Source organism: Lithobates pipiens, unplaced genomic scaffold, assembly GCF_037356315.1.
Source record: "Lithobates pipiens isolate NorthernLeopardFrog02 unplaced genomic scaffold, aLitPip1_a1.2 Scaffold_19, whole genome shotgun sequence".
Classification (NCBI taxonomy): Eukaryota; Metazoa; Chordata; class Amphibia; order Anura; family Ranidae; genus Lithobates; species Lithobates pipiens.
The window spans coordinates 555,616,531-555,637,233 of record NW_027507764.1 but is presented as its reverse complement, the minus strand read 5'-3'; the positions used below and the strand labels follow the sequence as shown (position 1 = coordinate 555,637,233).

The 20,703-nt window shown below is 45.0% G+C and overlaps 1 protein-coding gene across 6 annotated transcripts in view; it reads left to right on the top strand.

Moving 5' to 3' along the window:
- LOC143997622 (uncharacterized) overlaps window positions 1-20,703 on the top strand; it is a 238,961-nt gene that overhangs the window by 138,096 nt on the left and 80,162 nt on the right. For all 6 annotated transcript variants that reach the window (XM_077493318.1, XM_077493319.1, XM_077493321.1 and 3 more), the window contains one exon: window positions 20,498-20,668. In XM_077493318.1, the coding sequence (XP_077349444.1) occupies window positions 20,498-20,668 (171 nt within the window). The remainder of the gene's footprint in view (window positions 1-20,497; window positions 20,669-20,703) is intronic.

Sequence of the window (20,703 nt, the reverse complement as noted above, 5' to 3'; positions counted from 1 at the left end):
TCAGCTAATTTAATGTGTATCTAAAGGCAAAACTTTTTCTTTTCTTTTTATTTTTGGGAATTGGTAAAACCCTTATTTATTTTGCTATGTACCAATGTGGAGATGAGTGTAATTGAGATTTAATTTCCCTGAAATGTTGGCAAAAGGTGAAAGACTACAGTAAGGTTGACTTTTTTGTAACCCTATAGAGCTAATGTTGGAACCTCAGATGAGCTATTGGCTATGTCCTCTGCTCCAATGGAGTGTTCTCCAGATCCCCCTGTTAATGAACTGTTCAGCTCCACTAGCCTGCTGAGTACATTTGTAGGGAAGAGTAAGGGATGGCCACCCCGTCCTTCATAGTTCTTGTTGGGCACCAAGCAAGGATCACATGAGAGGCCTGCCCCGGGCTGGGTTCTTCTGGGCTACGCTAGGCACTAGGGTCACTGCCTTACACGGGGGCACCTTTAATGGAGCAGTCAACTGATTTTTAATAAACTCTTGCCCTCTCCACCTGTCCAGTTTATCACTGCTACCGCACTCCCTGTAACGGTATGGAGCACCGACTTGCACCTAGCGCTGGCTCCATGCGTGCACTTCACTTAACTCTTCGTTTTTGGTACCTGTGTACAGTGTATGAGAGCCCCATCGGTGCAGATCTTCTCCTGTTGCTATGGGAGACAGACCTGCTCACGGAGAGAGTGCCGACAACAACTCCTCCTGCTAGAAGTTATCACACCTGGCATCAAGCTTATGGTAGACTGCTAGAGAGACCTTCGTTATCCTTGGTAACCACTGTATCATCACACTGTATTAACTCTAATACCATTATCTTCATACCCCAATGAGCTTATTAACCCTAGCTGTAGACTATGGGGGAGATTTACTAAAACTGGTGCATACAGAATCTGGTGCAGTTCTTCATAGTAACCAATCATCTTCGCGGTTTTATTGCCAAAGCTTAATTGAACAAGTTGACGTTAGAAGCTGATTGGTTAATATGCACAGCTGCACCAAATTCTGTGTGCACCTCTTTTAGTAAATCTTCCCCTATATGTGTCAGTTACTTGCATTACACCCCTTTTGTAACTTCAGACCAGGCGAAGGCAAAGTCCATCATAAAGTGCAGTCTTTTCCCTAACATCCCTAGATCCTACCTTCAGGCTTGCGTCTGATCCAGCATACCTGCATAGGATGAGAGTCCATACTTGGTAGAGTCCATAGGACGTTTCTTCAGGGAGAATTGCAAGTCCTCCAAAAGTGGGAACTCCAATTCCAGGCTAATGCTGGCGATCCAGTGATCCAGACTCCAGTAACACCGATGAACAGTACATCTCCGTTGCTCTGAGTCCCAGGACCTGACTTTTTTTTGCTACAAACTCCTTGTTCCTGTTTTTTCACAAGCAATTCATTTTTCACAACACGCCAAAAAGAGAACCTGGGAATATCACTAACCATACCCTTCCCAACCGGGTCAGCGTTAACCACTATCTACCTACAGACTGGGTAAGGTGTCCGGTTCTGTGGAGAGCTCTTGTTCAGTGAAGTGCAGGGCAGCTGGAAGTTAGAAGGGTACACGATTCATATCTTACCATGGGAAAGGGGCAGAGGCAATGACTCACTAAATTTTCATGGCTATTTAGATCTATAAATATGATTCAAATATGGTCTTAAATTTCCATACATGCTGGAGATCTGATTAGATAGATCAGCCTTTTTTAACCAGGGTTCCCTGTAAAACTATCAAATACCCTAGAAACACCACATTCTTTATTCTTTTATTGAAAGCATTAATGATCACATGAATGTACCATGAACTGTGGATACAACCATTTTTAACAGGGCAGGGGTTCCCCAAGAGTTGAAAATGATTTCAATAGAAAAAGAGGACGATCTGGATACTGCATCCTAGAGTGATACAACTCCATCCCAAATTATATGTAGAAAAGATCACAGAGGCCATAACAAATGAGTAGAGTAAATTACTTAGAATTCATTACAATTCCAAAGACATAATCATAAAGGAGCATAAAATTATCATGAATCATAATATATTTGATACAATTTGGAAAATACATGAATATACATAAACATCTTTTGCACTCAACGCGTTTCGCAAGCTCTGCTCACTTCCTCAGGAGTAAATGTATGCACAATTATATTATGGTTGATTAATCCAAAAAAGCTGATCCCAGATGGTGACCAGCCTCTCCTCCCGCCCTCCGGTTCTTCTGCCAGGCTCCTCCGATATCTTCTGCTCTTTTTCCATTGTTTTGCTAACGGTGGCCCGACTTTCTCCTTCGTTGTCTTCGTCGCCGTAGCCATCGTCTTCTTTGTCTTCTTCTTCTTCTTCCGGCGGGAAGTCCGTCAGACCTAGTGCATAACTGACTAGTATTCCAATATTTCTCTTTTCCCTCGTTCACCTAATGTGACCCCAGTGCTGTTGGGGAAAAACAAGGGTGCTGTGCGGGTGCCCGGTATCCTCCTTATCAATCCTTGATGTCATTGATTGTTAGGACTCTGGTGGCTGGAAGGTTGTAATGGTGCACAATGAAAACCTATGGCTTTGTGCAGCTAGAGGGCAGGCTTCATCCACCTGCTGGCTTGTATACAACTGTTGGGCAATTTTTAGGCATTTTGCCAAGGCCCCCCTGAAGAAACCTATAGGCACCTCAGGTTGCCTGGGCACCCTGGTTGAAAAAGACTGGCATAGAGGTGGTATTGGAAGCCATGGGAAGTTATCAACTGGCCCAGGGAAGAGTTGTAGAGAGAAAAGAGAAGTGGCCTAAGGACAGAGCCTTGGGGTACCCAAACAAAAAGAGGAAGAAAAGAGGGGGCGATAGAGTTGTAATTGACACTGAAAGTGCAATAAGGTAAGTAGAAGAACCAGGAAAGAGCAGAGTCCAGGGGAGTGGAGTTTATTGAGGCAGAGCAGGTAGTTGACAGTATCAAAGGTTGCCCCGTACACACAATCGGAATTTCCAACAAAAAAAAACGTGGATTTTTTCCCGAAGGATGTTGGCTCAAACTTGCCTTTTTATACACACGGTCACACAAATGTTGTCGGAAATTCCGAACGTGAGAACTCGGTGACGTACAAGACGTACGACAAGCCGAGAAAAAAGAAGTTCAGTAGCCAGTGCGGCTCCTTCTGCTTGATTCCGAGCATGCGTGAGCTTTTTTGCAACGTGAAGTTGGTGGAAAATTTGAGAACCTGCTCTGAGAAAATTGAGTACTGTCCGTGATACTTTTTTTATTTGCACTAACATACAATTTTTCAGGACCTGCTCTCAAACATTGGTGTGCGGAAATTCCGACAGCAAATGTTCGATGGAGCATACACACAGTCGGACTTTCCGAAAACAAGCTCACATTGAAAATTTCCCATCGGAAAGTCCGACTGCGTGTATGCGGCATAAGAGTATAAGTCTAGAGTAGTGCCCATTGGTTTTGATCACTGCCATTTTAAAGGGGATGTTTGCTAGTGGCTGCCAATGTAAAAGAGGGCTTTTATCACAAACTTTCCGTGTAAAAGAGCTAAATAGCTATTAGTGAGCGTGCAATATAGACATCAATAGTGATAAAGGCTATAATTAATGATGCAATATAGGCTGCTTGCCATCAATTGTGATGAAAGGCTAAAATTAATGGTGCAATATAGGCTGCTGGTATCCAGTGTAAGGTGCTAAGTACTGCAGAAAGAAGCCATATCTATGCTTTCATATGTGGCCTTGTGATCTCTACTAATGCTGCTTGTTCCTTTTATATGTATCAGTAAATAATGAAAAAAAAAATTTTTTTAGTTTTGACTGTAGTGTTTCATTACTAAACACAGGCTGAGTGCAAATGTCTCATAGATAATTCTGCTATTTGTCCATTATATGGGAAAGCTTCCTCCTGAAGTCTTATTTCACTTCATTGTCTCCTCATTTGACTTTGTGTGCCAGTCTGAATCGCACTGACACAGTTTATCAATTTGCCTATTAGGCCGTTCATTACTCTTCCTTTAGTCTGTCTCTTCTTATTCCATCACTGTGACCCAACCACCCAGCCTCTGTATTTTTTGATTTGTGGCTCCTGAGATTATTCTCTGTTTGTACTGTATGCTTTAAGACTATTGATTGAGAATGTAGTTCAGCCCCCAGTTCTTTAATGAAATAAGTGAGTCAACAGTACTTCTCATGGCTCCTGGGGCTATTAAAGCATTGTGTGGATTCCACAGATGTTAAATATCGATCACTCTTGGTTGGGTAAGAATGATTTGGAGCTGTGCTTTGTTTTCCATAGTCAGTCATTTTTTTATAGGATGAAAGGAACTTAATTTGACAGTTTTTGTGCAAAAAAAACAAAAAAAAAAACTTTATGCTATCTTAACTGTTAATATCATCGGCAGCAAATCCTGTTTTTAGAATACCCCCCCATCCATGTCTTTATGGACCTTGCTTTGTACATTGGTGTGCAGTCATGTTGGAACAGGAAGGGGCCATCCGCAAACTGTTCCCACAAAGTTGGGAGCATGAAATTGTCCAAAATGTCTTGGTATGCTGATGCCTTAAGAGTTCCCTTCACTGGAGCTAAGGGGCCAAGCCCGAACCCCTGAAAAACAACCCCACACCATAATCCCACCTCCACCAAGTGATTTGGACCAGTGCACAAAGCAAGGTCCGTAAAGACATGGATGAGTGAGTTTAAAATAGAGGAACTTGACTGGCCTTCACAGAGCCCTGACCTCAACCCGATAGAACACTATTGGGATGAATTAGCCTGGAGACTGCGAGCCAGGCCTTCCCGTCCAACATCCATGCCTGACCTCACAAACGTGCTACTGGAAGAATGGTCAAACATTCCCATAGACCAGTGTTTCTCAACTCCAGTCATCAAGGCGCCCCAACAGGTCATGTTTTCAGAAATCTCTTAGATGAAACAGCTGTAGTAATTACGAAGGCAGTGAAACTGATCAAATCACCTGTGCAACATAATGGCAAGCCTGAAAACATGACCTGTTGGGGCGCCTTGAGGACTGGAGTTGAGAAACAATGCCATATACGCACTACTAAACCTTGTGGACAGTCTTCCCAGAAGAGTTGAAGCTGTTATAGCTGAAAAGGGTGGGCAAACTCAATATTCAACCCTAAGGTCAAAGACTGGGATGCCATCAAAGTTCATGTGTGAGTGTTAAGGCAGGTGTCCCAATACTTATATAATATAGTGTAGGTGTGTGTAGGCCGGTGCACTCTATATTCGCCACTGCAGAGGTTACAATGTAGGAGGGCAAGGAAGTTGTGAGGAACTCGGTTCATCTATGACTTCCTACAGTCACAAGGAGATAGCTTGTCTGATTGGACGCTGATGCCCCATGTGACCCCCAGCAGCCATCTTGGTTCAAACAGAGTCTATTTAAGACTCTGGCTGCCAGGTTTGGCAAGTGACTAGCGTAGGGACAGAATTCCCATCTGACAGGGACAGTGCTTAGAGGTAGGCAAAGGTTCCAGAGAAGCAGGGACAGTGCAAGGACTATGTTTACCTCACTTCAGGAAGCCTCCGCTTTGGGTGTGGAGCGGCCAGGCCTCATTTCGCTCCTCGTTGCAGACACTGCCAGCACCCTCAAGTCTTTGGACCACTGTCACTGGTGTCTCTGGATGGGTGTGCTATGTAGATTATTATTATGCTATGGGTGACCTATGTAGATTATTTTGCATGTGGCCAGATATGTAGTGTGAGTTCTAACATTTTTAAACCACTTAAAGGGGTTGTAAACCCTCAAGGTTTTTCACCCTAATGCATTAAGCTGAAAAATCTTTTGTAGTACAGCAGCCCCATAGAGCCCCCCTTTTACTTACCTGAACCCGATCGTTCCAGCGACTGGGACGAGTAGAGCAGCTCCAGCCGCTGTCTTGGGTCCTTGTTGGCTGGATTGATAGCAGCGGGAGTATTAGCTCCCGCTGCTGTCAATCAAAGCCAGTGAAATGGGAGCCTGGGGAGGGGGGCCGAGTCCTGCTGTCCTCCTACAAGCCCTTTAACTACTTCATTACCCACGTATTGTTATATGATGTCCGCAGGTGGGATCTCCCATCCTGGGTGGACGTCATAGGACGTCCTCGGCTTCCCGGCCAGTATACTTGGTACATGTGCCCTGGTGGACACAATGTGCGCCTTTCACCCGCAATTGCTCGTCACAGAGCAGGAACGTGGATCTGTGTGTGTAAACACACAGATCCGTGTCCTGTCAGGGGAGAGGAGAGACAGATTGTGTGTTCCTAGTATATATGAACACAGACCGGTCTCATCCCCAAGTCAGTCCCATCCCCCCACAGTTAGAATCACCCCCTAGGTAACACATTTATCCCCTTGATCGCCCCCTAGTGTTAACTTCTTCCCTGCCAGTGACATTTACACAGTATTCAGTGCATATTTATAGCACTGATCACTGTATGAATGTCAATGGTTCCAAAATAGTGTCAAAAGGGTCCGATCTGTCCGTCGCAATGTCACAGTCACGATAAAAATTTCAGATCGCCGCCATTACTAGTAAAAAAAATACTTCAAATGTCATAAATCTTTCCCCTATTTTGTAGACACTATAACTTTTGCGCAAACTAATCAATATACGCTTTTTTTTTTTTTAACCAAAAACATGTAGAAGAATACATATCTGCCTAAACCTAGGGAAAAAAAATGTAAGAAAGAATTGGGATATTTATTATAGCAAAAAGTTAAAAATATTGTATTTTTTTCAAAATTGTTGCTCTTTTTTTGTTTATAGCTTAAAAAATAAAAAAAACACAGAGGTGATCAAATACCACCAAAAGAAAGCTCTATTTGTGGGGAGAAAAAAAATGATAAAAATGTCAGATGGGTACAGTGTAGCATGCCCACGCAATTGTCATTCAAAACGTTACAGCCCTGAAAGCTGAAAATTGGCCTGGGCAGGAAGGGGGTGAAAATGCCCGTTATTGGTGGTTAAGGACCGCTCCGCGTACATGTACTGCAGCAGAGTGGCCCTCAAGTGCAAAATCACATACCTGCATGTGATTTTTTTTTCTCTTCAGCTTAGGGGCGTGCCGCTGGAGCCCCGCTCCTACTGTGATTGGCCAATCAGAGGCAGTGTAAACAAGGCAGATCGCCATTCTGCCAGAGGAGAAAATTGAGATCTTGTGTTTCTGTTAAGCAAAAACACGGATCTCTGTTTTCCTTTAGTCAAAGCACATCCTCCACAGTTAGAAAACACCCCCTAGGGACACACTTACCGTAACTCTTTGATCGCCCCAGGTGTTAACCCCTTCCCTGCCATTAGTACAATAACAGTGCATTTTTTTTTTAGCACTAATCACTGTAATAATGTCACTGGTCCCCAAAAAGTGTCAAAAGTGTCAGTTAGGTGTCCAATTTTTTCCACCACAATGTTTCAGTCCCGGTAAAAATTGCTGATTGCCGCCATTGCTAGTAAAAAAAAAATTAAAAATTCCATAAAAATATCCCATAGTTTGTAGACGCTATAACATTTGCACAAACCAATCAATATACACTTATTAGGATTTTTTTTACCAAAAATATGTAGCAGAATATATATTGGCCTAAATTGATAAGAAAATGTATTTATTGGGTATGTTTTATAGCAGGAAGTCAAAAATATATATATTTTTTTCACAATTGTTAGTCTTTTTTTGTTTATAGGGCAAAAAATAAAAACTGCAGAGGTGACTAAATACCACCAAAAGTAAACTCTATTTGTGGGGGGGGGGAAGGAAATTTGGGTACAGTGTTGCAATTGTCGGTTAACCACTTCCCGACTGGCGCACGCCGATGTACGTCGGCAGAATGGCACGGGCAGGCATATTGGCATACAGGTACATCCATTTTAATATGCCGCCCTGCCATCGCGTACGCGCCGCTGGCCTAAACTGAGGGAAAAAAATGTTTTTTTATATATTTTTGGGGGATATTTATTATAAAAATAAAAAGCAAAAAATGCGTTTTTTTCAAAATTGTCGCTCTATTTTTGTTTATAGCGCAAAAAATAAAAATCGCAGGGGTGATCAAATACAACCAAAAGAAAGCTCTATTTGTGGAAAAAAAAGGACGTCAATTTTGTTTGGGAACCACGTCGCACGACTGCACAATTGTTAGTTAAAGCGACGCAGTGCCGAATCGCAAAAAGTGGTCTGGTCTTAAGCCAGCAAAATGGTCCGGTCTGAAAGTGGTTAAAGCAACGCAGTGCAGTATCGTAAAAATTGGTCTGTTTGGGAAGCGGGTAAAAGCTTCAGGAGCTGAAATGGTTAAACTGCCCACTAGATGGCGCTTTTCCCTTTCTACACACACACACAAGAGCGGTAGGGGGAATGCGTTTCGGACGGGAATTGCATGCGATTCCTCTTCAAATTGCAAGCGATTCTTCGCAAATGCGGTTTACGCCTATTTATTTTGTACCGCAAAATATTGGTTTTAGTATTGGGAGCATTTGGGTGAGTGCCGATACTCACGCAGATGCTTGGTTTCGCCACTGATACCCGTATCAGTGCATCTCTAGTTAAAATTGTATTTGTGAGTGAAGCCTGCAAACCCAGTTTGCATGTTCAGCGCTCCTGCTACACAAGATGACAGCTATTTTCTTTAAATTACATCATAAAAGCATCCCAGGAATTTCTGAGCATGATTACACATTCTTCAACAGGTAGAAGAGGTAAAACATCCTCTCTCTATTACATTTAGTAAATCAGCTATAAATATAACCGGAAAAATGAAAAATGCACAACAAATAGGTCATAAGCGGAGAATGTGAATTTTTCTAGCGGGAAATAATTTCATCCTCTGGTTCAGTGTCTTCACAATCCTATCCAGTATCAGGCAATTATTTTTCTGCTCTTCGAGCCCAGACTGGCCCAGCCTGTGTAGATAAAGGATTCCTTAATCAGATATATCAGTTTTGCCTGACTGCTGCTATTTTTGTCATCCACAAAGCTGAAAGCTTTATCATGTGGGCTACAAGGCAAACACTGAAACAGTGTCACGCAACAGAATCCAGCGCGGCGTAACCTGACCGGACCTGTCACATATCACTGAACAGGAGACTCCGAAACCTGAGCTCACTATTACTGGGGGGAATAAAGGAGCACCGGACCTCAGGGGCATGCGTCTTTATAAATAAGGTCTGATAATAGTATTATTTCCTGCCAGGCTGTCTAATGTATGAAAAAAAAGTAATATAGACATTTAGGCCTTTAGCAAACTGCTCAAGTCAACCTGTCAATCAAAGTGTATGTATACCCAAACAATGAACTTCTCTTTTTTGCTCTCTTTTGGCCTGTTAAATATGCCATTGAATGCATTTCAGTCTGTGCTGCACTTATCAGCCTTATCCGTTATCTGCCCTGCTCACCTCTTTGGACTGCAGAACACCTCCTACTGTGTTATGGAAATAAGGAGTGGCATAGAGCCCTCTGGTCCAAATCAGGAGCAAGTAGGGTGTTAATGCTGCTCCTCCATAGATGCAGTAGACCAGAGGTCTCAAACTGGTGGCCCTCCAGCTGTTGAAAAACTACAAGTCCCATGAGGCATTGCACCCCTTAGTGGGGCTTCGATGAGGCTTTGGTGGAGCTTCGATGGGGCTTTCGTGGAGTTGTGGTGGGGATTCGGTGAGGCTTCGTGGGGCTGTGGTGGGGCTTCGATGAGATTTCGGTGGGGCTTCAAGTGAGCTTTGCCATAGACTTTTGTCAGGGCTGGGGTCAACCCTCCCTTCTCTTAGCTGGCCGCTCAGCTGTCAGCTAATTGCCAGCTCCTATCTCTCCACAGTTACTGAGCTGTTGATGATATCCTGCTTGTCAGTCCTGCCTACTTAAGCTGTCTAGTCTAGAGGATCTCCGCCTTCGCCTTGGTCAACATCACAGAAACTATCTCCTGCGATCCTGTTCAAGACTTGCTTTGCTAACATCCCTTCTGGCTCCAGATCCTGCTTGCTGTTCCACAACATTGATCCCTGACTTCTGTCTTGGCTGACTATCCGTTCCGATTACTGAACTTTGGCTATGTTTTGACTACGTTTGTTCTTTTTACTTTTATTATTAAAGTGGTTGTAAACCCTCCCCCGCAACTTTGTCCCATGTAAATCAGCATAAAAAACCCTAATTAACACTGCTTGTAGATATCTTCTTACTTGCTTAGTATTGTTGTAATCCTTGTTGTTCTGTAGAATGAAGTCACTGAGCATGCCCAGATCTCCTCTGATTTAAGGCACACTCTCTATGTCTTATCTATCTGTTATCAGGACTTCCTACAGCACAACACTGAACTCTACTAATCACTCAGAGCTTCCTCCTATACACCATGTGATCATGTGACATGACATACAGTCTAAACTTGGCCATTACTGCAGTCTTATCAGCTGAAGCTGATAAGTCTGACAAAGGGAAACATTAGACATCGCACAAGTAAATATTATGAAATAAATAAGTAAGCTATGAACAGAGAAGCAGGGTTGCCATAGAAACGTTGGATTGAGAAGGAGGCTTGGTTAACAGTACAGGAAGTGCTCAATGTAAGGGTGGAAATACACTCCACTGTGAACTCAGAAAGTTTCTTTAAACAGTAAGTAAGAGTAGGAGAGTTTACTTCCTCTTTAAACAAGTGTGATTTAACTGTACTTCTGTCTCGGCCTGATTTCATGGTTTCTGACAACTTTGAAGACGCTTTGAAGCTCAATTTAAGCTACATGGGGTATCATTTTTAAAGCGTAGCCACAGCTACAGTAAGCTACCCATTTTATTTAGTGACTGTAGCTTTGACTGGCATTCAGAGAGCTCTAACAAAGCCTTGTTTTGAAGCAAGTGTAAACCAGCCATTAATGTGTGTTGAAGCCGAAGCAAATGAAGTGTAAATGAGCCCTTAGGCCGCGTACACACGGGCGGACTGTTCGCCCAACCTTGTCCGCTGAACAGTGTTTGGGCGGACAGTCCGCTCGTGTGTGGGCTTTCAGCGGACAGTTTCAGCGGACAGTTGGACGGACAAAGTCTTTCGGAAATTCCGAAAAACTGTCCGCTGAAACTGTGTTTGAGCGAACAGTCCGCCCGTGTGTGGGCCTGTCCGCTGTACTTTCGAAATGAGCGGACTGTTCCCGCTCGGAAAGTCCGCCCATTTCGAGCGCGTGTACAGGTAGGCGGGGCCCGCGAAGGAGACGTCGCGGGCTCCGCCGCCTGGAATGGGCTTAAAGGGGAACCCCAACGCCGAAAAAAATCGGCGTGGGGGTTCCCCCCAAGTCCACACCAGACCCTTGTCCGAGCACGCTACCCGGCCGGCCAGGAAAGGGGGGCGAGCGAGCGCGCCCCCCCTCCTAAGCCGTACCAGGCCGCGTGCCCTCAACATGGGGGGTGCCTTGGGGAAGGGGGGGCCGCGCGGCCCCCCCACCCCAAAGCACCTTGTCCCCATGTTGATGAGGACAAGGGCCTCTTCCCGACAACCCTGGCCGTTGGTTGTCGGGGTCTGCGGGCGGGGGGCTTATCGGAATCCGGGAGCGCCCTTTAAGAAGGGGGCCCCCGGATACCGGCCTCCCACCCTATGTGAATGAGTATGGGGTACAATGTACCCCTACCCATTCACCTGTGAACTAAAGTACAATAAAAAACACAACACAGAGAAAAAATATTTTATTGCACAGCTCCGGGGGTCTTCTCGCCGGACTCCTCCGCTATGTGTGTGTAGCTCTTTTGCTAGCGGAGGAGTCCGGCTTTCTTCCTCCCCGCCGCCGGCCTCTTCTCCCGACTTCGGGGGTCTTGTCCCCCTCTTCGGTTCTTCTGCCGGGCCACCGCGCCTGGTCTGGTGGCCCGGTCTTCTGTCGCCGTCTTCCGTTCTTCTGTCGCCGCCTTCGGTTCTTCTGCCGGGCCACCGCGCCTTCTTGTAGCTCTTTTACAGGCGGTGGCCCGGTCTTCTGTCGCCGCTGTCGTCGCCGCCGCCGCCGCCGCCTTCCGTTCTTGTTCTTCTTCTTGTTCTTCTTCTTCTCCTGGAGATGTTGACTCGACGAGCTCTCCGGCCGGAATGCCAGAGCCGCGCTGTGCGGTCACTTATATAGTGACAATGGGGCGGTGTCACATGGTATATGTCACATGGGTTGGTCACATGGTGACCCCGCCCCCTTACGATGTCATAGTCCCCATGTGACATCAACCCATGTGACCAACCCATGTGACATATACCATGTGACACCGCCCCATTGTCACTATATAAGTGGCAGCGGAGCGTGTCCCTGGCATTCCGGCCGGAGAGCTCGTCGAGTCAACATCTCCAGGAGAAGAAGAAGAACAAGAAGAAGAACAAGAACGGAAGGCGGCGGCGGCGGCGGCGGCGACGACAGCGGCGACAGAAGACCGGGCCACCGCCTGTAAAAGAGCTACAAGAAGGCGCGGTGGCCCGGCAGAAGAACCGAAGGCGGCGACAGAAGAACGGAAGACGGCGACAGAAGACCGGGCCACCGGACCAGGCGCGGTGGCCCGGCAGAAGAACCGAAGAGGGGGACAAGACCCCCGAAGTCGGGAGAAGAGGCCGGCGGCGGGGAGGAAGAAAGCCGGACTCCTCCGCTAGCAAAAGAGCTACACACACATAGCGGAGGAGTCCGGCGAGAAGACCCCCGGAGCTGTGCAATAAAATATTTTTTCTCTGTGTTGTGTTTTTTATTGTACTTTAGTTCACAGGTGAATGGGTAGGGGTACATTGTACCCCATACTCATTCACATAGGGTGGGAGGCCGGTATCCGGGGCCCCCTTCTTAAAGGGGGCTCCCGGATTCCGATAAGCCCCCCGCCCGCAGACCCCGACAACCAACGGCCAGGGTTGTCGGGAAGAGGCCCTTGTCCTCATCAACATGGGGACAAGGTGCTTTGGGGTGGGGGGGCCGCGCGGCCCCCCCTTCCCCAAGGCACCCCCCATGTTGAGGGCACGCGGCCTGGTACGGCTCAGGAGGGGGGGGCAGCTCGCTCGCCCCCCTTTCCTGGCCGGCCGGGTAGCGTGCTCGAACAAGGGTCTGGTGTGGACTTGGGGGGAACCCCCACGCCGATTTTTTTCGGCGTTGGGGTTCCCCTTTAAGCCCATTCCAGGCGGCGGAGCCCGCGACGTCTCCTTCGCGGGCCCCGCCTACCTGTACACGCGCTCGAAATGGGCGGATTTGCCTCCTACTTACGTGGGCGAGTCCGTTCATTTCAAAAGTTGAGCGAACTGTTTGCCCAACCTTGTTTGTCAAACAGTCCGCTCGTGTGTGGGCAAGTCCGCTCATGCAAATTTTGAGCGGACTGTTTGATGAAACTGTTTGCCGAACAAGGTTGGGCGAACAGTCCGCCCGTGTGTACGCGGCCTAAGTGTTGTCTCCCTAGCACATGAAGTGTTTTCCTGGGAGGATCATCAGGTTAATGGAGAGTTCCAGTGCCCCAAATACTTTTTTTTTTTTATACACTCCTCCGTACTTGTTTAAACATATCTGGCAACATTTAGAACATGGCATATGTGTAGTCCCTGTAGTTTAGTTTGTGTTAAAATATCTCGGAAGCAAGGCGGGTTCCATGTCATCTGTGGGCATTTGAAGCCCTCTTCTCTTGATTCCTGGGATTAGATAAAGCTGGATACCCAGCATGCACCTCTCAATCTTGCGGCTGCGCAGTGAAGCCACTGAATGTCTCTCTCTCTTCCCAACAGGTTGCCATAGCAATAGCGGCGTCGGCAGAATTTCCCATCCCATTGCTATAGCAACCTGTCAATCATGACATCCCAGTCCTAGCAGACTGGAAATGACACAAGATTTTGTCACTAGGCAATTTGCAAGGGCTCCTGGGATACAGTGACCTGAAAAAGTATTCGTACCCCTTGACATTTTCCACATTTTGTCATGTTACAACCAACAAGGTAAATGTATTTTATTGGGATTTAATGTGATAGACCAACACAAAGTGACACATAATTGTGAAGTGGAAGGAAAATGACAAATGGCTTTCAACATTTTTTACACATATATATCTGAAAAGTGTGGCATGCATTTGTATTCAGCCCCCTTTACTCTGATACACCTAACTAAAATCTAGTGGAACCTAGAAGTCCCCTAATTAGTAAACAGAGTCCACCTATGTGTAATTTAATCTCAGTATAAATATGGCTGTTCTGTGAAGCCCTCATAGGTCTGTTAGAGAACCTTAGTGAACAAACAGCATCATGAAGGCCAAGGAACACACCAGACAGGTCAAGGATAACGTTGTGGAGAAGTTTAAAGTAGATTATAAAAATATGTTCCAAGTTTTGAACATCTCAAGGAGCACTGTTCAATCCATCATCCAAAAATGGAAAGAGTATGACACAACTGCAAACCTACCAAGTCATGGCCGTCCACTTAAACCGACAGGCCGGCAAGGAGAACATTAATCAGAGAAGCAGCCAAGAGGCCCATGGTAACTCTGGAGGAGCTGCAGAGATCCACAGCTCAGATGGGAGAATCTGTCCACCATTAGTTGTGCACTCCAGGCTGTGAAGCCGCAAGGCTTCACTTCCTGATTCCCTTACTGAAGATGCTGGCGCCTCCACCCAGGAGCCGAGGGACAGGTGGGCTTTGGGTGAGGACATTGCGGCTTTGGGTGAGGACATTGCGGGCATCCTGGATAGGGTGCACCCTGGATCCTTATTTTAAAAGTCAGCAGCTGCAGTATTTGTAGCTGCTGACTTTTGAGGGGGGTTTTTTCGGCGGAACTCCGCTTTAAGCAGCGACAGGGAAGCTGGTCAGAGTTGATGGGAAGATGGATGGAGCCAAATACAGGGCAATCTAAAGCCGCGTACACACGGACGGACTGTCTGGCCAACTTAGTCCGTCAGACAATCCGACGGACAGTCTGTCATACTTTAGAATGAACGGACTTGACCACACACGGATAGCCAAACAGTCCGTTGAAAGCTTGCGCAATGACGTGTACAGCACGTACGACGGGACTAGAAATAGGAAGTCCAATACACAGCAATGCAACCTTCCGCCGTGTAAATCCTTTCTGAGCATGCGCCATTCTTAGTCCGTCCAACTAGCCTACTCACGAGCGGATTGTCCGCTGAAACCAAAGTATGACGGACAATATTACGGAAATTCCGAAATACTTATATACTAATACTCCCAATAAAATACATGTATGTTTTTGGTTATAACAGGACAAAATGTGTAAAATTTGAAGTAGTATGAATACTTTTTCAAGGCACTGTACATAACGCCGCTATCCCAGGAGCCCTTGCAAACCGCCTAGTGACGTAACTGCCTAGGTGCCCGCAGCCGGAAGTGCTGCAGAAAAAATGTGAAAAAAGGTGAACAAAGGAAAGAAAAATGTACTGCCATTTATTACAGCATTCAAGATTGACATGACAGTAATTGGACTTTCAAGAAACGGGTGGAACTCCGCTTTGAAGAGGTGCTCCAGGCTCCTTCAGAAACTTTTTAAGTCAGCAGCTACAAATACTGTAGCTGCTGACTTTTAATATTAGGGCACTTATCTGTCCAGGCATTCAGCGGTGTCCTCACCATCGGGTGCTGGTACTGCCATCTTGACTACAGTCACCAGTCAGTATCCCTGATCACCACCACACCACAGTCAGATAATGATGCTGTACTGTAGTGGTGACAGTATGTTAAAAAAAAAGGGGAAAAAAACACATTTTATTTAATTTCTTAATTTTCCAAAAAAGGGACAGGTCTCCCATCGGTCTTTGACAGCATTAGCAGTGGGGAAAGGTTTCAGACCAGGAAGGAAAGTGTAGAGATTCGTTACTCTCCTGAAAACCTCCCCACTTGGGCTTGGACTGGCCAGGCTGCATTCCACCCCTTGAGACAGACGCTGTCAACTCGGCTGAGACCTTCTCCACCACATGCTGCAGTCACCCATGAGTGTTTGGCCTCCTTCCACCAGGCTTGTTGTGAACTGTTGTACCTTGACTTCAATACAAGTTTTTCTACTATATTCTATGTGTATGTTACTGTTGCCACACCATGCTGCACCCACACACACAATGAGCTGGCCTTAGGATCCCAGGGGTAAAGGGATGTTACACTTATCATAAGCTAACTGACCATGTCCCTGTACAACTTCCTTTATATGAGATTTTCAAAATTTGATTAAGGTCCTTTAAGGTATTTAAATATAATTTGGTCCCTTGAGTCTTTGGTTCATGAATGACAGATCTAATCCAAATCAATCTGTCACATGCAGTAAAAGAACAGTGCTGAAGAGCAAACTGTTAAGTGAAGGCATCTTGCACAACATATGGATTTCAGACACTTAACAGCCTATGTGGCATTCTATCAATCCATATAGTCGGGGGAATTAAATGGGTAATCACTATTACAAAAAAATGTTGAATTCTGTGATTAATGCACAGAATGATAGCATTTGTTTAAGAATTTAGATCCTCTTTAACGCTGGTCAGAAGTTAGCAATATTTAACAGAACGAACAACTGCGGTAATTATAACTGTATTAAATTAGCATTTACGCACCAAAAATACAACAAAAAATTATTGTTCTAATATGCACAAGGTACATGAACTCTATGTAATGTAATTTTTAGTGAATCAAAAACATCTTCAACACCAGAATTTAGCAAATAGTTTCCTGCAATGAAAACTGCATATGCACTATGCTTCAGTGAATTGACCCTGAAGTCCTTTCCGTTTCTCATGCACCACATCCAGCCATTTTCTTGGAGCCTGTATAAGGTTAATCTGCAACCCAGTTCTCAATTATAAAGCATTTATAAATAGAGGGAGAAGAAAGGCCAGTGGACCCATTAAACTCCTCTCATTCAATAATACATTTCCCTGAGGTCACAGTCTAATTAGCTTTTGATGAGGCTGTCTTTCTTTGACTTTGCCCACTGGGTTCTGTATGCCTCTATCCTGCTCATCCACAGCAAGAAATATTTCCTTTGTGTCTGTTTTGAATTTACTCCCTCTAAATGTTCTGTATGTATTGGTGTCACAATGACTCAACGTGCAGATGCTGCCCTAACCTGCTTAGGGCTGGAGGTGGCCTATAAAACAGAAAAAAAAAAGAGAACTCTAGCTGCAAGCAAAATCCTTTCAATAGCTCACCCCCTCCGAAACTGAGACCCGAAGGGGAATTATCAGTCGTCCTTTACTAGGGTGTCAGTCAGGACTGGTTCTGTTTTAGATTCAAGAAAAGTAAATTTAAGAGGTGTTGGGATTTCAATGCTTCTTCCAATGGTTCAAACACAAGGAGACTTTGAAGCAAGCTCACTAGCTCCGGTAAGGCAACTCTCAAATACACAGGGTTCTCCCTCAATGGGTACCTAGAAGCATCTCCAAGTTTAGAGATATAAATGGGCACCAAATCAAAAGGTGAAAGAGTCCAACGTGTCTTCATCTGTTCAAAATCCTGTCACATAAATCATACAGCATGATGCCAGAGCAACTAAACTATGAAACAAAACTTTTAGATTTAAATCTTCCTATTCCTTTGTCCTCTACAAGCCCTCTTGTAGGTGTGATGTGTAGCTCTTCATAAACAAATCAAAGCCCAACTGCAGGCTTCGAACCCTCTTCTCATTGGAACACCCATTCACCTTTTGAAAAACAAATCTACATAAATTAGCCTCACCCTCTTATTCCTATGGCAGTGAGACATTCCTAAATGCTACAGAGAGCAGTACGACATAATGACGTCACATTTCGTTCCACAGCATCATCCTGTGAGTCCAGGGTGGTGAGTGGTGCCACGATGCTATGGACTCCCAGATTGTAGGTTAAATTACACTAGACATCATTCAGCCCATAAGGGGACCAATGTTCCATCTCAATACTGCATCTCAAACTTGAATTGGGTTTCAACTACAAAAGTCATTAAAGTGACCTGTTATCACAGGCTAGCTGTGTGGAAGAAGCCATCTATAAAACCCTTCTAGTGGCTGGTAGCTTAAAACACTGCTTCACTGCTCCTTGGCCGTTGCAGGTATTTCACCATTTCAGGTCAATTGAATATCTATTTTTCTGCCGCATGCGGTAATTTCTCCTTCAGGCTTGTACATCCAATAGCAACTTAGCTTGTAGAATATCCCATTTCTAAAACCATGGTTATTATTAAGTTATGAGTATTATGGGTTCCATTCTTCTAGGAAAGCTTTCCACAAGGTTTTGGAGTGTGTCTGTGAGAATTTGTGCCCGATATACCGAAAAAGTATTTGCAAGTTGAGTTACTAATGTTGGACAAGAAGATCTGGTTTACAATCAGAGTTTCAATTTATCCCAAAGATGTTCAGTAGGGCTGAGGTCAGGGTTATATGCAGGGCACTCAAGTTCTGTTACACTAGACTGGTCAAACCATATCTTTATGAAGCTGGTTGTGTGCACAGGAGACAGTCCTGACTCCTTATAGAGTAGAGCCCTCCTCTATTGATGCAAGGTTTTAAGAGCACAATTGTCTAAAATGTCTCTGTATACTGTAGCATTAATGTGACTCTTCATTGGAAACTCCTAAACTTGATCATTTGGAGGAGTGTTCACATATTTTTGGCCATAGTGTATAGCTGGTTCAGCCCTGGGCTTTTAATATCTTGGTGCTTGAACAGCAGGGTTTGCCTGTCGCAATTTCCAAATTGGTTCAGGTCCTCATGTTGCATTCGCTAGAATATAGAATACATAGAAAACTGAACACGTGGAAGCCCTTCACAATTGGAACTGCAGGTTTGCAGGCCCAGAAGAATGTCAGGGAACTGTCAGGTGGTTTAACTCACCAACATTTACTAACAAGTAAAAAAATATCAGTTTTGGGTAGACTGATCCTTTAACTTAAGTGGCAAAAACTGTACTGTTTGTGAGGAGTGCCAGGATTACAAGAGTGGCTAAACATAATTAGAAATCTACTGGCAGATAAGGAACTTCACATATATTTTTTTGAGCTGTGCAATTAGCTGTTTGCCTTAGGTTTAGCTAATAAACATCCCAATCCATATTAAAAAGTGGAAAGCTACTTCAATTTTTCTCTTTTTAATGGCATTTGAACTGGCGCAGCATCTCCACTCCTGCCCTCACCTCTATTCATAACATTTTATGTAGCAGATGGGGGAACAATGAAGTGGAATTATAGAGTGTCATTTAAAGTGTAAGTTCACTTTGAGGAAGACTTTTAGAAAATCCCCTTATCCAAATCCAGTAATTAGTGCATACCATGGCTCCTACCATTACAGATGCTGTTTTGGGTCCTCTCCAGAAAAAGCACTGGTCCCTTATTCCTCTGCATCCTGCTGCTTGCAGGATTGGCTGCATTTCTCAATAATGCCCTCCCTATCGGCCGCTCTGGGCTGTTCAGGCACTGCGCATGTGCAGTACCTGATCTCCTTCTCTAGATGTGTACACTTTACACCCCTGGAGTTTGAATGGCACAGAGCGATCACTAAAAAGCTAAGCTGAAACTGGGAGAGAAAGCACTGTGCATGCACACCCAGACAGCCCAATAAGGGATGCATCATTGAGAACTTCAGCCTATCCTGAAAAGAGCAAAATGGAGAGAAATGAGGGGCCAGTGCTTTTTCTACAGAGGACCCCAACAGCTGCATCTATAATTGGAGGACCTTCCCAATTTCCATCAGGAGGAGCACTGGAATGTACTATTCTTTGGATTTAGAATTGCATTGAGAGATTTTTTTGAAAATCTTCCTGAAAGAGGAACTTGCACTGTAAATCTGCTGGGTGGTTGACATCACATCCAAGATGGTGGGTCCCTGAAGCTGTCTCAGTGTTTTTAGATGTCTACATAAGGGAGGCCTTTACAGTAAAAAAACATTGATTAAAAGATACTATATTACCAAAACTATTGGGACGCACATGAACTTTAATGACATCCCAGTCTTAGTCCATAGTATTCAATATTGAGTTGGCCCACCCTTTGCAGCTATAACAGCTCCAACTCTTCTGGGAAGGCTGTCCACAAGGTTTAGGAATGTGTATATGGGAATGTTTGACCAGTCTTCCAAAACTGCATTTGTGAGGTCAGGCAATAATGTGGACGAGAAGGCCTTCGCTCTAATTTATCCCAAAGGTTTTATGTTGGGTTGAGGTCGGGACTCTGTGCCGGCTAGTCAAGTTCCTCCACCCCAAACGTGCTCATTCATGTCTTTATGGACCTTGCTTTCTGCACAGGTGCGCAGTCATGTTGGAACAGACAGGGGGCATCCCCAAACTGTCCCCACAAAGTTGGGAGCATGAAATTGTCCCAAATGTCTTGGTATGGTGACGCCTTAAGAGTTCCCTTCGCTGGAAATAAGGGGCCAAGCCCAACCCCTAAAAAACAACCCCACACCATAATCCCCCTCCACAAAATGATTTTGACCAGTGCACACGCAAGGTCCATAAAGACATGGTAGATCGGCCTTCAATCACTATTTTATTTTCCATCTCAGTGGGATCTGTAACATACAGTAGCTTTAGTAGCTACTATATGGTTGTGGGTGACTGGCAGGTGAATTGTGACAATCCTGTGTTGTTAATGTGTCTGTTTTACCACCCCCAGGAATGTCTTTGATTGGATTGTGTACTTTCTGCTCTGTGCCGTGATCACCACTCATATAGCTGATCTGGTTGTCCAGGAAAACAGCAACCTGCATGTATCTCACATCCGAGTGTTTTCTGTCACCATTATTTTCCTCTGGCTGAGAGTGATGAAGTATGCAAGAGCCATTCGGTAAGAACCCTTCACCCCTTCCAAAACTCTACAGT